Source organism: Nelusetta ayraudi, unplaced genomic scaffold (assembly GCF_046127955.1).
Source record: "Nelusetta ayraudi isolate G7.1 ecotype Tasmania unplaced genomic scaffold, CSIRO-AGI_Nayr_v1 ptg000095l, whole genome shotgun sequence".
Taxonomy (NCBI): Eukaryota; Metazoa; Chordata; class Actinopteri; order Tetraodontiformes; family Monacanthidae; genus Nelusetta; species Nelusetta ayraudi.
The window spans coordinates 365,139-382,747 of record NW_027466145.1 but is presented as its reverse complement, the minus strand read 5'-3'; the positions used below and the strand labels follow the sequence as shown (position 1 = coordinate 382,747).

Genomic DNA, 17,609 nt, shown 5'->3' with positions numbered 1-17,609 from the left:
ATGTTGGTTATTGTTTAAAAAAAAAAAAATAAAAGTTATTATACCGACACAGATTATATATACATTACTCAATAATGATTTACCACATTCTCATAATAAATAAATAAACAATAAAAGACAGTGACTTGTTGCTGATATCTCCACACTAACCAGCCGCGGGCTCCGCCTCCGCGGGGAGGTGCCAGCGCCACACAGGGGAGTTTCGTGTAAATACGCGGCTGTTTGCGCATCGGCCCAGATGTCTGGCTATTTTCACACTGGTGCGGTGCCAACCAGGAATTATACAAACAGTAGATTAGCGCAGTGGCCCCCAGCCAGCCCCTATCAGTCTGTGCAAACACACCGTCACCATTCGCTAGCCGGCCCGCTTTGTTCAAACAGCTAAGAGGTGCTAACCCTGCCCCCCCCCCCCCCCTTCCCCCGCCCCCGACCACCCTGCCGCCCACCCCCGACGACCAGAGGACACGGCAGAACGGCCTGGCGAGTGCAGGGTTTCCCCTGTGTGTGTCTGTGTGTGTGTGTGTGTGTGTGTGTGTGTGTGTAGGAGCGCGCACGCTGTCGCACGTCTCCGTGCAACTGCTTTTTCACAACAAGCGAGAGGCTGTCAGCAGGAGGATGATGTTGCATCAGTTTGATACCAAACTCGGTGAACGGCAATCCAAACAACGACTACGTTCACATGCAGAGCTCAACCGGACTAAGCTCATAATTCGGTTTTCCCATCTAACCCGACTTCTCTCCTTGTCCCCGTATACATGCAGCTGAGAAAATTGAATTATTGCCGGGGACGCGTCCACCTCCCCCACACCAGGGGGCGATAGGAGTCTTCTCAGCGTGTTAACTTCCGGCCACACAATAACAAAACAACAGGAGCGCGATACAACACCGGTGCAATTGTCCGTACTGGTCTTCAATTTCACGAGTTCCCTCAGTATTGCAGCATTAGATGGATCCACTGCTACGGGCCAATCAGGAGCTCCAGTCAGCCTAACGTGCACGTCTTTGGGCCTTTTCTGCTGTGAGGCATTTTTTCAGAACTAAAGACACAATTAAAAAGGTTCTGCCAGCCCCTGATGTATTTCCTGTGATTTCATTTGCCATTTCAGCAAACATTTTTTCGCACTGCACCTTAATATGATTCATGATTAGCTGGCACTATCTGATAAATGGTCAAAAAATCATCAGTAATTCAGGAAAAAAAAGTAGACCTGCATCACACTGTGTGCTGGCCGCTGGTCAGCCGGCTCGCTGAATATTGCATCAACATATTTTAGTGATCGGCTTGAATGACGACGTTCTAGGACAAAACACAGCAACGTTAGCATGACAAGACGCTAATGTTAAGAGAGACCGTGGTGCCATTCAGGTCTTGAATGTTGAGACGAAACCTTTGGACACAGAGTCAGACTTTTTACATCGCATCGACCGGCTCGTCCGGAAGGGCCGTAGAGACGGGGGGGAGGAGGGGGAGGGGTGGAAGTGGAGCGGGACGGATGTGTAACGTCGTGTCCGTCTGCACAAGTGTGACCGATGAGCCTCTGACTGGCATGTGAAGGAATGTGCGTCAGAGTGGCTGAGCTGGAACATTTACAGCTGATGATACTGACTGCAGTATCTTCCAGCATTCCAGGCAGCAGGTGTAGGTACAAAATCTGTCCGGCCTACGGAATCTGTCCGGGGTCCGCCGTTTCCGTCCATTTCAGTCGCCATTTCAATGACGTGGAGAACTGCCATTGGCTCAGCGGTGTCTGGAAGGCTACGAGATCTGTTTGAGGGTTCGGCGATTGTCGACGGCGTCGCATACGGCAACTCTATTTGGACAAACTACGAACGAACTAACTAACGATGGAGAGATAGATAGATAGATAGATGGATAGATAAATAGAAAATGTTCTATCTATCTATCTAAGCTCACATTACTGTCTGGCCCAAAAGATCTGTTCCTACACATTTATTGCCCTCCCAAAATGTGCCATCTATCTATCTGTCTGTCTGTCTGTCTATATATCTATCTGTCTATCTATCTATCTGTTCGACCGCGATGTAGTTTGTCCTAATAGTGTTGCCGTAAGACCCCGGACAGATTCCGCAGGCCGGACAGATTTTGTACCTACACAGGTACACACACACACACACACACAGCCAGGTTAGCGAGAACACCCCCAACGACCAGGTGGTGGCCCCTCCCTCTGACGACCCAGCACCTTGATTTTCAGGTGGAAGATCTCACAAAGCCTCAGTTTCAGCAGGAAGCTAGAAGCCAGTCCTCTAAGTCAGGCCAACAGAGTCACGTCAGCCAAACACGACTGGCAAAAGAGAAATGCCGAACCCCAATTTATGGATGCACGGCTTGGATTCGCTTTGGGAGGGAAGGCGGGGGTGGAAGTGCAGGACAGACTTGGTGGGATTCGACAATGTCTTCAATCCTTTAAAGTCTGCAGTGTGACGCCATTACAGGAGACACGGGGACCGGGACTCCCGCATTCTGCTGGATGTTCAACTAAGATTACCAGGAGCAAGAGAAGCAAATGGGCTTGGAGCTCTCCATAAGAAACAAACATACAGTGCATACATACACACACGCACGCAAGCATACATGCGTCAGAGACAGAGACGGTTTACTTGTAGTGAGGAAAGGCAACCCGGCAGTTGTGAGAGGATTTTGGTGTTTCAAAAAAAAAAAAAAAAAAAAACGCACAACAGTGAGACAGCGACTCCCAGCGCTGCCATGGCAACCTGACAACCGTCCATAAAAACAGATCTGTCGGAAAAACGGCGCTCACTCCTCTGGTAGCGGCGGCACAGAGCAGCGGATCTATTCCAGCAGGCTGCAGCAGCTCGGCCTGCGTGTGTGTGTGTGTGCGTGTGTGTGTCTGCCCAGATTTATCACTCACCACTGGACTGTTTGAAAGGTGGACGTCAGAATCAAACGTCTTCGGAAACACAGGAAGTGAGGAGAAAAAAACTTTGATTTTTTTTTTTTTTTATCAAATCATTCATTTCTTAACAGCTATTATTTCTATTTTGCCAACTAAGCTGTGCTGAGAGCAGCATCCAGGTGGTGCCACCAGTCAGTCACTGCTAATTTGGAAGGTCAACCAGCAGAAGATTGCGGTCACCAACGCAGTCATACGTTGAGATTTCCACAAAATGTTGAGCAAATTTTTTTCAAGAACTTTTCATAGTTTGCTTTTGAATCGAGTTAAGAACAAAGAATAATAACTGGCTGACCAGGACGACCGGTAGAGTCACAATCTGATCCCTGGCAGACAACTTGTCATCAGTCCAGGCAAGTCAAGGAGAACTATGAAGTTATTCTCGTGACCTGCCCTTCAAACGGCCTTCAGCGCGAGATGCTTATCGCCGAGCGGTCCGGGGGGGGGAAAGCGAAAGCAGAGCAGCTAAAGGAGGCGAAGAGATTACGTGGAAGAAGAAAAAAAAAAAGGTGGAGGGGGAAGGGTTGGGAAGGGGGCGGGGCGAGACGACTCTGAAGGTCACCGAGTTGAGCGTTCCTCACATAGCCGGCATTCCTCCCGCACGTCCGATTCGACTCTCTAACTTTATCAAACAGCTGCCTTCCAAAACGTATAAACAGGCCTCGAGCTGCAAGGGGGAATTTCAAGGTTCAACAACGCAACAACAGGCGCACAAATGAAAGTGAGTGTCCTTCCTGGTCTTTTTTTGTTTAAATCTTTTCACTGGTTAGAAGACGAGAAAAAAAAATGCCGCGCGATCGCTGTGCGGCTTCACCTGGTGAAGTGCATTTTTTTTTTTTTGTTCCGGTTGTCTTGTTCATTGGATAATTGATTAGACTAGAATCTGTTCTAACTGGACGGGGCTGCAGTGAGATTCCCAGGAGAAATCAGAAACTGGCTGCAGACGCACAAACGCATGCGGCTATAAATTCATCGGACAGAAGTTCGTTGATTGCGGAGGAACCACGAAATAAAGACCTATTATTATTTTTCCTTTTACAGGACGACGTGATGAGCACAACCTTGACTAGCAACATTTGAAAACATCCAGCGGTCGGACACAAAACAACAACAACAACAAAAAAAAACGACGTGGCAAAAAAAAGTCCCCGACATGACGGCGATTTCACGCTGAAGCCTCAGAGTTGCATCGGCACCACGTGGAGCGGCGCCGGAGGAGCTAATCCTCCACCGCTGCCTTTGTGTGGCCACAGCATAGTACTCTTGAGGGCGTGCGTGTGCACGTGCGTGCGCGCCCATTGATCCTCTCCAGGCTCTGCTAATGCGGCACTCTGGGAAAGGAAGTGACACCAGCACTCTAAAGTCTCAACGCAGCTCAATGTTGTGTATTGATTTTTTTTTTTTTTTAAAAGGCTGCTTAGGTGGACAAGGGAAGCAGCGGTGGACAGTACACTAACAACATATACACACACACACACACACACACACACACACACACACACACACACACACACACACACACACACACACACACACACACACACACACACACACACACACACAGTTGCTGTGACGAAACAAAAGGCCTAGTTTGTGAACATCCGCCAGGAAAGATCGACTCGGGCTTATTTCGCAGAACGACGTGGTTCAAATGTTTTTTTTTTAATCCAAGTTTGAAGCCTTTGAAGCCAAGTGGTATTTGGCTCTTTATTGAAATTACTCTCGAAACACTGAAAAAATGTTATTTTTTGCTGTAGATGTTGATGAAATACAGCTACTTTGTGACTTAATTACTATCAATATAATTTCTTCCAGTTCAGCAGGCCGGATTAAAAAGCTTAATGGGCCACATATGGCCCCCCCGGCCGTAGTTTGCCCACAACTGGGCTAGAGTGTCTAGCTAGCATTTAGCTAGCAGCCTTAACCAATGTTCACTTGATGGCGCTGATAAGCTAAGTTACACTTTCTGAGTGTTGGTCACCTTGGTGCAGAAGCAGGGATGAGGAGTTTTATAAATGTATTTGTGGTTACATTGCAAAATTTCAAAACATACCTCTTTACGATTGGGACGTTTTTAAAAACACGTTTTATTTGTTGGAACAAAACAACCCAGTAATATTATCGAAAGTGCTTTCAGCGGCTGATGGCTAACTGTGCAGTGCAGTATCTCCAAGGCGCACAAAGCCTCACAGAACGACTCCATTGTCACGCTTCTTAATTTAGCTCCTTTGACTTACAGCCTAAAAAAACCCCCAGAGGCACCGAGTACTGAACAAAGGACCCAGACATTTTTTTTTTTCAATTATCAGACTTTTTGAACAGAACTGACAGCTGGTTGATAAAAGTTGCGCACCGCATGCTGCAACTGTCTGCGGAGCCGTCAATCACTGCGAAACGTCTAAACTTCCAAATATATAGTCAGAATTTAAGAGTTTTAGTTTTATCAATGATTTGAACAAGTATTCTTATTATATCTTATTCAATGAAACACCTTTGAGAAGGTCTATCAGGAATCTTTCATCCTCCTACTTTTCATTCTAAAGCTCTTGTACGTCATACAAAACCCAAAAGAGTGATCAAAAGTCACGCTGGTGTAAAATTTTTAAAAATAATAAAAATACTTTGGCTGAGTGCAATTCGAAGCCATTATTTTCCACAGCGCACCAGGTGATTATACTGACTGTATATTAATTATCACTGGCTGATCTAACTCCCAAAGTCCAACCTCAAATACTGAGCAACAATCAGTGGGGATGGAACCCACAACCTCCCACGCTCATGGCAGTCACTGCCATAAGGCCACTGAGCCAGGCACTTCCTAATAGAACACACACGGCTTCACTTTAAAGAACAAAGTCAAATCTACAGTGGGCTTATTTGAAACAATGAATGAATGAATGAATGAATGAATGAAAGCAAAGAAGTCTGAGAGGAAGGAGGAAGTCGAGCGAAGTTGTCGAATTCCACATGTACCGTCAAAGATCGTACGGGCCGTAGACAGACACACAACTACAGTTTTACCAGAAAATAACATTTCTCCCAACACACACTCACAGTCCTGCTCACTCGTACTAACACAAAAAAAAAACCCTGAAACAACACCGTGAATGTAAAAATAAATAAACAGGGGCAAAATCCTAAATCTACTAAAAATCAATTTTTGCTACAACAGCAGCAGCTCCTTTTCACTCAACTCCACACTGCAGGTAGACCGATCATTTCTAGACGCGTCCATCTTGCCAAACTCCAATCTATAGCACTTAAGCATCTGTGACCCCTCACAGTGACTGCGGACTAAATCAACAGCAAGCCGCAGTCTTCCAGAAACACAGAAGAAGAGGGGCGGGCGGAGCTTAGTTTAGCTTAGCTGCTACTGAAGCAGCGACTTGAGGAGCTTCAGGAGTTTTTGGAGCACGTTCCGTTGAGCACATCAGGCTTTAACGGCAAAAATGAATCCGTCTATTTTCTAGCATCGCAAGCTAGCTGGATACTATCGCAGGTATGTTAGGGTGGAAAAAGTCAGGGGGACACCTTGGACGTGCCATCAGTTCAGCACCAGAGATCCAGAGGCAAACAACACCCTGCATGTCTCTAGAGAGGAGAAGCCACGTAAACCGAAAACGAGAACAAGAACCGAGACCCACAACCTTCTTGCTATGAAGCAGGGCGGTAACGGTAACGGTACCATGGCGGCCCGGTTTCACGCTTCTGGGACGCTTCTGAAACGCGCCCGCGCCACGTCTGGTGTGAACTTGCACACTGAAGGTAATGGCCGCGTTCCGCTGCGGAGCGGCCTTCAATTAAGCAAACCTGTGTTTTATCCCATTCCTCGATGAGTCGATGGAATATCCCACAGAAGAATCCATGACCAAAATTTTGGATAGCATATGAAGCAACAGTGCGAACCAGCACCACCAAATACTGACAAAGAGCTATTTTAACCCGCCCCCCCCCTGCCCCCCCCCCAAACACACACACACACACACACACACACACACACACACAACAACAACAACGTCCAGACTTGGTCCTACGCTTCTGTCCTTTCCCAGATGACTGTTCCAAATCTGGACTTCCAGTTGAACTGTGATTCCAGCTAACAGCATCACAACCCTCCCCAAGCGACGCAGAGGTCAGCGGCTCCTCCTGGTCCTCCCGCACGGACGTCCAGCGAAGACGTGCGGCGGACCAAACACGCCCTCCCCCATCGGCCCCCCGAACCCTCTTCTTCTCCTCCTCCCCTCTGCCCGGCCTTCTTCTCCCATTCCTCTCTTTCATCTTGCAGCATGGGACAGTCAGAAAGTAAACAACCAAAGCACGCTAAAAATAGGTTTTGACTTGCGCCCCCTCCCCATGACCGTCTTCCTCGCCGACTTCCTAACGTCCACGTTCTCCTCGACAACCTCTCCAACCCTCTGCTGCATCTTCTCCTCTCATCTATTCTGTCTTCCAATCGAACTTTCTCCCACTGATGTCTCTTCAGTTTTGTTTACTTTTTTTTTCCTCGACACAGCCACCATCCCCTCTCCCCCCCCCCCTACCCCTCCCCGACCTCCCCTCTCCCGCGCCACCCTCCAGCTCTCTGTCTGGTCAGCGACGGGTCTTGAGAACAGGCTCGGGCGCAATAGCAGATGCCTCCATATTTGGACACGCAGATGGAAAACGGAGGGATGAGGCTCTCACACGATCCTCCCTCTCTCCCTCCCTCCCTCCCTCCCTCCCTCATGCCCTCCCTTTCATCCATCTATCCCTCCTCCTCCTCCTCTTTTGACTCTCTGCTGCCATCATTTTATTCTAGGGAGTTCCAAGCCCGATCCTCTTTTCTTTTTTTACTTCCTCTGCTTTTCTCCTCTTCTTCTTCTTCATCTCCTCCTGGACTATCCGCTTTTTGCGTGGTCGTGGTTCATCTCAAGAGCAGGTTGTGACCAAGAACCAAAAACTATCACTGACGGGAAAGAGATGGACAGCGAAGGTTTATGAAAGCCACAAATCTGAGCCTTCAGAAACTCAATTAGCGTTGATCAACTGGGAGTGACGGCTGAGGCCTGGTTGCACCAGTCGCACCAGTCGCCCTCCCGTTGCTCTCTGTCATTTCCAGCTAACATTAGCGTCGCCTGATGAAATAAAGACCATGAGATCTTTCCTCTTATATTTTAACGATTTATCGATGGATTTTATTCTGCAAAGGTCCTGTAACTGTGCATCTGTGTGTGTGTGTGTGTGGGGGGGGGGGCAACGCAGCGCCGCGGGGCAACAGCATCGGTGACGCACTCCGACTGCCGCTGCGTCACTCAGATAAACACACGCGCGCACTCGCAGCTGTTAAAAAGACATTTCGCCGTCTCGGGTCGCGGCGTTTCGGTCACATGGTGGCGGCGGCGGACGGAAGGGAGGGAAGCACTGACGGAGGGAGAGAAGGACAGTCCTTGAGCGGGCAAATGACCGGCCTTGGGTCCGGCAGCAATTGGGACGCCAGGGACGGCCGCCGCGTCACTCAGTTTCGCGCGTGTGATGGCGCTCGGCTAAATATTAACCCTTACATGTAAAGGTGTAGCATTGATTAGACTTACACACAGCCAGGCCTTTGTAATGATAGAAACCATTATTAGGTGACATAATACTACTACTACTACTAATAATAATAATAATAATAGTTTTGATTCGGCTGCAAACATGTGGGCCGATTAATAGTCACACACACACACATGCAACACGCCCACGCGGCCTTCAAGCAGACTGTGGGAAACTGGGCTCTTCCTCTCCGTCCACCAGGGAACCACCGCTTTATGTGGCGCTTGTTGCAGGACGTCTCCAGCGGGTTGTTTAGGTCGGGTGACTCTTAAAGGGAATAGAATCTGGAGTAAAAAAAAAAATAAAAAAAATGCAAACATTTCCAATGCACCCAGGTGAATGGAGTCATGTTCACGTCACTTTCACCTGTGAATATATTTTGTAAGTGTGCAGTGTGTAAAATTTTAAAGGAAGTCCACCTGATGGCACATTTGTATTTAAGGCCACTCTCAGGTGGGCTTCCTTAAAAAATGGAGGCGCAAGATGGCAGCTAACTAGGAGCAAGTACACTCTTCTTGTATGAGAAGCATTCTGGGAATAGGAAAACTAAATTACTTTTATTGTACTGCGAGTATACACTTTTATTTATGTATTTATGGGCAGTATGTTAAGATTTTAATAATATAATAATCATAAATCAAACCAGATTTTACGCACTGGACCTTTAAGGATTTTTTTTTTTTTTTGCAAGAATGTTCAATCATGCAAAATGGGGCAACACGTCAAAGGACTCAACTCTTTCCTCTACCACCGCTTAACCTATTTGCAATGTTCTGGGACAAGAGGACAAGTGCAGGTTACCCATGACTATGACGTCTCAGCTCCTTCAAGCTTGACGGAGCAACAACCTGGCACCACTGGTTCATTGGGGCCAAAGGGCAGGGTGGGGGAATTATTTACTGAAGAAGGGCCAAGTCGGACACCCGGCAGAACAGGCGGCTATTGTTTAGCACTTCGCTAGAAAACGCACGAATGGAGTCGCACAGTCAGGGCAGTTAAAACAGGTACCACGATCGAGCTCGGCTATCACAGGTACCTTGTGTACCACGTTGGAAACCTTGTCAAGCTTACTGGGCAGTTGGACCACTGAGAGTTCTGACAGCTCTCATGGGAGCAGCGGCCAAATACAGCATATAGGATCCTTCGATCAGGGTCTTTTGGACAGAAAGAGGCGGTGGTAATGATAATAAAGAATAATAAAAGTTTATTTATAAAGCACTGTTCATTAGGAAATCTCAAAGTGCTAGGTAGTTTTTTTTCTCAATAACTTCCTCCTGGATGGATGAGACAAATATCTATAAAAATGTATATAACCTTTTTTATACATGTCATTAAATAATTTGACCGTAGGTAATGAATTTTAAAAAGCAAAAAATACACCGTGTTACAAAGGAACCCACACTCTTTCCCATCACTGTGTTCCCAGACAGCTTCTACTGTAAGATGCTGGGGACCTTAGGAATCCTCATATCAAACAAATGGAAACAAAACAAAACAAAAACAAAAGCAATCCACCTGCTTAGATGTTCGTTCTGCCTTTTGAGAATGAATCCTCGGCACGCCGCCTTAATCGCCTCGTGCCTTTCATGCCAACAGGCTGCAAAACTGGCCCCGTCCTCCAGTAGCTACTACAGCCACCTCAACTGCTGCAGGAAGCTCATGGATTTTTGAAGAGGCCCCGAGGGTGGGCTAACTGTATCTATTATTCAGATCAAGCGATTAACACTGCACAACTCCTCGGTAGCAGTAGTCGCCAGCTGCCCCGGCTTTGAAATCTCTCTCTCGGAAAAAAAAGAAGAAAAAAGAAGGGCGAAACCTCAAAGGAGCCACGCGGCGAGGGAATCCACCTGTAGCGCAGACACACTTCCCTGATTCCTTTATGTGGTTTATGAGGTCATATTTGAGTGTCAGTTAAATACAGGCCAACACAAACAGAGCCACGCGTGCAAAGTCAATTCCACGTGTTTACATCATTATGCAATGCGAACCGTCCACAAGAAGGAGAAAAAAAAAAACAGCAGCCACAGGCAGTTGACACGTCTGTTCCGCACGGTTTTTATTTTTGAGACCCAAAACTGAAAAGAAAGAATAATGTGTTCACAGACCGGGTTCTGTGTGTGTGTGTGTGTGTGTGAGAGAGAGAGAGAGAGAGAGTGAGAGACACACGCACAGGCACACAGAGGGGATATCAGAATGGGACAGGGTTGGGCACACTTATCAACGGTGAACACTCTCACCAACACAAACAAGGGCTCCGGCGACGGAACACTTGACTCGACACATTCTTGAGCACGAAGAAAAAGAAAAAAAGAAAAAAAAACATCGTGGGACACACGGAGAGGGTCAGAGGGGGTGGAGTGGGGTGTTGGGGGGGGAGACAGGGCGGGTTGAGACACCACAGATCAATTAGTGGGGGCGGGGGACACGGAGGAAGACAGTGAGGGTTATCAGAGGACAGACGGGGCAGATTAGCGGGACAGACGTCTCCCATCGGTGCCTCTGGCCTCTCTGTACACTCTGATAGCTCATTAGCCTGCCGACTGTCACCGCTCTATTATGATTTACGCCGTCCTCTCCCCTCCCTCTCGCCGGAACACACGCGCCACATTAATGATAATGGAGAATGGATGCACCTTATATAACAGTGCAGAAATGCCAGCTGACAGTAATTGCGGGCTCAACCTTGCGCTGCCTAAGTGTGCGAGCCTGGAAAAGTCAGAGGGATGCATTGCGGGGGCATTCTTTATGTCTGCATGATTTTGTGATTTGCATGAGTTCAACAATGTCTTTTGTCAAGGTAGGGAGCACATTTGACCAGAAAACAGCAGCCCTTTGTTTACAGCCTGCATCCAGAAACACTAAGTTTTAGCCTCCTGGTGAAGCTGACGCTTTGTTGGAGCTTCCACAAAGAGCGAGGATACCGGTTTAAAGGATGATGGGAGGGAAAACTTTAAACAGACAGATACTGGTTACACTCTGTTGACAGACCTTCGGGCAAGTTTGTCTAGATCCTGTAACTCTATCAGCTGGAGGCCTGAAATGCAACCTTTGCCAGGAAACAATGGAAAGAGACGACGTCAGACAACAGACGCCCCAGGAGCCGCCGTCGGCCTGGTTAGGGTTAAAGAGCCGTCCCTTGGCGAGCGCATACCAAGGTGACACGTTTGATTGAGCGCAGACTAACCAGCCAGCGGGGATGGACTTCCCACGGTTGTGTGTATGCACGGGACGTACACACAGAGGGAAGAAAAAACAGCCACAAGAAAGCGCTTTTCTGCGCAACACTTTAACACACACACACACACACACACACAAACACACACACACACACAAACAAACACACAATACCTCCAAACTCCCAAAGTGTCGAGGTGTCAGTGTCACAGCCATTATTCTCCTTCAGGAGGTCAGGGTCCAAACCTTTACTCAGCCGATACAGACACTACTGCTGCGCAACACTAGTCTAATGCACTCAGACAGGCGCACACTTGAAAACACAAAGTCCCCCCCAGCAGCCGGTAAGTTGAGCCCCCCAAAAAAAGGCATTTTAAGAGCAGATAGCGGAAGGTAAACCCAGCTTGGCAAGTCAATGACAGAAGACGAGTGTGGATTTTGGGAACGAGCGTGTAAATGTCTGATCTGACTGGATATGAATGGTGGTACAAAGTGGAATATCAATTCCTCTGGGAGGAATAAAAACAGCAAAATGTTGTCTACAGGTTCACATAATACAGATTCCATAAAAAAGCTGCAGCAGGGCTGTAGAAATAAAGGATGGCAATTCATTTATTTGAATGATTCCTTTGGTGAAACCACTTGAAAATCAAACGGATGGACTGCGGGGCGAACTGCTGACTGTTGCCATGGAGTGATTGTCACGAGAGCAATCAGGATTTATTTTATTTTTTTAGTCAAATTAATAAACTTGTCACAGCCTTTGAAAGGCTTGGAAGCGTGTGGAGGTTTAGCTCTTTTTTTTCCCCCCTTCCCCCCTCCCCGCGTTCACTCTCGTAGCACGGCCGATGCGTTTGGCTGTGACTCATCCTTATCCCACAAGAAACAGAGAACACAGGTGCGCGAGGATTTATGCCACGACCGAAATCTCAAGTTCTCAAATGAAAAGGAGACGGTGCACCACAAACCATCGACTCACTGGCTCGCAATGGAAAATATCAGGACCATCCAATGCAACTCTCATTTACAGTATTTACCAACACATTCATGCTCAAAACACAACCACACCACTCCACTGATTCTGTACATTTAGCGGTATTTTCAAGAACAGCCTCAAGACCTGAGTTAACGACTGGAGACAAAAGACTCTACCAGCGGTGTTATGCACAGGATTAATTGCATCTCGGTGACAGGTGCCAGACCTCAGCCATGGCTGTGACAACACAAGGATGAGGGAGAACAGAGAAAGTAGTGTAACGTTAAAGGAAGAGAGGTGGAAGCAAATGGCAGTAAAAACAGAGGAGCGGAGAGAAAGAGAGGGGCAGTTAGTTCAGTTCCACAGTCGCATCAGCGGTGCATCAGCAAAGCCTTTAGCTCAAATCACTGCATTCCCAGTTGAATGTGTTAAATTTCACCTGAGCAAAAGGATGCAAGTTGTTAATGTTCTCTTTTTGTGATGAGAATGAAACCGTGGCAGGTTTCAGCTGAGAACGCTAACGATATTCCACTATCCAAACACAGCCGGGTGAATGCATCTCACGCCGGGCTCGGTTTGATTCTGAAAACCGAGAGTGACAACATGGTGCAGAACCACCAGTTGAGAGGCCACTCTGACACAAGTTCTTATAACACAGCACTCAGGACAGATCCCCCTGCTGAATTAGCCCCGCTGATGCAACTTTTCAACAGTTTGTGTGTGAAAGTGGGAGAAAAATCAGAGCAAGGACGTGGAAGGGAGGAAAGATGTCCAACCTGTCGTGAATCATCCTATCATCAACCATTAACCTCCCCACCTCCATCTAATATCCTGTCTACCACATTCCAGTCGCAATCAGATTTTTTTTGAATGACATCCAGCAAACATTAGAGCCAGTTAGTCAGCTGTAAAGACTATTGCAGGCTATTGTGGTTGAGGCTGAAAACTGAATGTGTAGCGAGTGCCTTGTAGCCTCCTTTGCAAAGTGACTCTTTTTGTGGATGATAAGATCCAAAGACCAAGATAGCATTTGATGACAACGCTTATCCCATGATGAATACATTTGTTCAATTTGAGGATTTCCTCCAGTTGAGGGGCTTCGGTCTTCAAAAGATAATCTAACGAAAATCAAATTTTACACAAATACAAAATGCACCACTCCGACAGTTTCACTTATTTCTGGCAAGCACACAGGCAATGGATGACAAAAAGCTCCTGATATCGACAACCTGCAAGTCAACCGGGTGACATATAAACCAGAACACCTCTGTTACCCTCTCTTTTTGGAGCTCTACCATGTTAATATGATGCCTCTGCGGTACACCATTACAACCAGAACAACTGGTCGGGTAACATCTTTTCAAGTCATCGGTGACCCACCTCAACCTTGATGACCACATACTGACACGCACACGTTTGGACAAAGAAAGCCTCTGACCTATATTACCGTAGCAAATGACTCCCTTCATCAACATGACATGCTCCTCCACTGGCCATCACAGACTTTCAGCCTCCGGCCAATTTTTTACTTTTTTTGTGACGAGCAGAGTGAGCACATTAGATAAATAAAACGGTATCATTGTCAAGATAGTAATTGCCAAAGCATGTGTGGATTTCTTTGACAGAACGCTACCCTTACACAACCAGACAAGAAAATTCACACAAGAATATTAAACCTGAACTGCGACTTACCCTTCAGCTTCTCCATCACACTTGGTCCCGCTCTCTCCGCCACTTGTCCATCCTCCTTCTGGTAGTGGTCGCCCAGGAATCCCGCAGTTGCTTCTGACAGGTGGACCTTCCCTGCCACGCCCAGCTGCTCCATCAAGTTTGCCAGGTTGACATCATTTGACCAGACGTCAAACTTGAAGCGTTTTATGCCGAGTATGCCGCACAGCACGGTGCCTGTGTGGACGCCGACCCGCATGCTCACGGTCTCGCGGGTCTCCTGGCAGAACTGCTGTATGGCCTGTATCATGCCCAGGCCCATCTCCACGCAGCAGTACGCGTGGTCGGGTCTGGGTTCGGGGCAGCCGGCCACACAGTAGTAGCAATCCCCTAGCGTACTGATCTTCTCGCAACACGTCAGCTCACAGAGCCGGTCGAAACGTCCAAAGAGGTCATTGAGAAGTCCCACTAGGGCCGGTGCCGACTTGTTGGCCGACATTTTTGTGAAACCCACAATGTCGGCAAAGAGAATGCTGACGGGTTCCATGCGTTTCATGTTGAAAGGACGAAAAATGATCTGGCCACGCGGGATGGAGGTCTTCTTGCGCTTGTGATTGTTGTGATGGTGATGCTTTGAATTGGAGGCGCACTGGGATTGCGCAGCCCCGCCGCTTCCTCCGCCGCCACCGCCACCGCCGCCACCGCCGACCGAGACGGCTGAGGCAGAGCAGGCACCCGAGGAATAGCGCTTGCCAGAACTCTCGCCGCAGCCTTCGTCATCGCCCTGCTTCAAAAGTTCATCTGCGACTCGCCGGGGCATGACCGAGTGGATCATGCGCTCCTTCAAGGCCTTCTCCACCTCCAGGTCCTTGCCGTGCATGATGGCTTGGCCCACCTTGAGGAAGGTGCTGCGGGAACGTACCTCTGACATGATGAACAGGTGAATGCCGATGACGTGGGCACACAAATGGAGCAGAGCTTTGGCTGGCCCCAGCCAACGGAGGTTGTCTTTGTCCTCCTTGGACTGAGAACCTGTGGCCATATCAGAACTGTTCTGAAGCAGGGGTAGCAATTCTAATGCCTCAAACAGTACAGAGTACAGGAGCCCCAGCATCACTGAGGCGTACAGGCGGACGTGGAGGACGCTGTACAGCAACAAGAGAACCTCCATGCACAAGGAGAAGGTGCCCACGGGAGATATGCACGGTGCTGAAGGTTCTTTGTTCGGTGAGAAATAAGAGCCGGCAGTCTGTATCTGTGGAGCCAGAGTGATGGCAAAGGTGACTGCGATCAGAAACAGGGAGGTCTGGTTGTAGAGCCAGGTGTAGGGTCGCGTCAAGGTGAACAAGAAGAGGAGGACCAGGATGACGAGGAAGGAGGCTGTGGGGACCAGGAAGGTGACGGGATGGCACCGGTCGCTGTTGACCCCAAAGTACACGCCCCAGAGTGAAGCGACCACGGCCAGGTAGGACAGAACATACCGAAAGCGTCTCTGTGTCTGCGGGAAGCACCTCTCTTGGCACGCGTCCTCCAGGATGGGGGAGTCAAACTTGGGGTCCCAGCACTGAGCGGCCGAGCGCTCGAACAGCGGCGGAGCGTCTCTGTGCACCCTGGAGGCGGCCGCCGGTCTGGAGTCTGCCGAGCTGCAGCTGGAGGAGATGCTGTACTTGTGCAGGTTGGGGTTCGCCTTGCTACCTGCCGCCGCCGCCGCAACAGCAGCCTGCGACTCGCGCACGTGCGGCGCGCTGTTGTTGATCCGCACGGCCACGGCTCCGTCCCCGCTGGAGTCGCAGGTTACCTCCGTGCCCTGCATCAGAGGCTGCTGGCGCTGCTGCTGCTGCTGCTGCTGCTGCTGCGGCCGCGCTGCCATATTGACTTCGTCTGACGGAGAAGCGCGGTGTGCACGGGGTTGGAGGGAGGGGGGCGTGCGAGGGGGGGGGGGGGGGCGCGTGAAATATTTAATAATATCCTCAGATGGCGCCTGGGCAATTAGTCGCGGTGCGTGGGCGCCGCGTGTGCACGTGTGGCGCGCGGCGGGCAGGGAGGGAGGCAGGATGGGAGAGAGGAGGGGGGGAGAGAGAGAGAGAGAGCAAAGGTGTTTGGTGGCAACAGTCACACGGCATGAATGGTTACACGCGCGGCGCAGACGTACTTGTTACGCACGCAGCTCGCCCCTGCACGCTCACTCACACAAGACGCGCCGTTCCAGTTTCTTGAGCAGTTCATTATCCGAGCCCGGGTTTGCGTCAGCGCTCACATTACACGCATCCTTCTCCAAAGAGGCTCTGGGTTTGAGCCCGGCGTTCTCTCCAGCTGCGGTAAAACCACTGTCATCACTCTTTCTGCCTCCCGAACCGAACATCCTTCTCGGAAAGGACGGGCTTTTTTGGGGGGGGGGATGCAACGGGAGCACCCCCTCCTCGCTTCTTCTTCTTCTTCTTCTTCTTCTTCTTCTTCTTCTTCTTCTGCTGCTGCTGCTCTCCTCTCTCCTTCTTTACGTCTTCATCAAGCCGGCCCGAACGTTACACGGGTGGAGATAAGAGCTTCTTCTGAACGTGCGCATTTCGATAGGTCGGCTGCTGACATAAAGTCAGACAGCGTCGGGGAGGGAGGGAGGGAGAGAGGGAAGGAGGGAGGTTTAAAAAATTTAATTAAATTTGAAAAAAAAAAGTCCAGATTTTCCTTTTCAATCCCCCACACAGAAGAACAAAAAATTATCCGGCAAGAAAAAGACGGCGATCGGGTGTCGAAATTCAGTGCAAGAGCCGGTACAGATGGAGCTGTCAACAGATGACGTGCAGCAAGTTGGGGGGGGGGAGTTGCACCTTCACTTCTTATCTCAAAAACATGTGCCACTGACGACTAACTTCTTTGTAAATGCAGATAATAATAATAATAATAATAATAATAATAATAATAATAATAATAATAATAAAGAATCACTCCTACTTACGCCAAGAAAAAAGCCTTTAAAGGAAGAAAAAAAAGGACTGGTTGAAATTCCAGAGGCAAAAAAGATCAGCCTGCAATTGTTGTTTCTTGCTCTGCACAAACACACACAGAAAGACAGGCACACTGCGGCGTGTCAGACCCACACTGTGTGTGTTGTACGTATCCAGCGAGCAGCGACGCGCACATAAAAACAAAGCAAAACAAAAACAAGCGGCTAATGTATCTCCACACCCCCCACCCCACAACACTTCTTCTTGCCACAGTCCGCGCACGTTCCGCGTTACGCCTGGACTTCCCGCATATGTTCCTCGTCCATCTTTTAACTCCAGCGG

General features: G+C 48.8%; 1 protein-coding gene across 1 annotated transcript in view; it reads right to left on the bottom strand.

Moving 5' to 3' along the window:
- The window catches only part of LOC142902600 (adenylate cyclase type 9-like), a 33,582-nt gene extending 16,344 nt beyond the window's left edge, over positions 1–17,238 (bottom strand). Inside the window, exon 1 of the mRNA XM_076047815.1 lies at positions 14,350–17,238. Within this exon, the coding sequence (XP_075903930.1) occupies positions 14,350–16,195 (1,846 nt within the window). The 5' untranslated portion in view covers positions 16,196–17,238. The remainder of the gene's footprint in view (positions 1–14,349) is intronic.
- Positions 17,239–17,609: the final 371 nt, after the last annotated feature.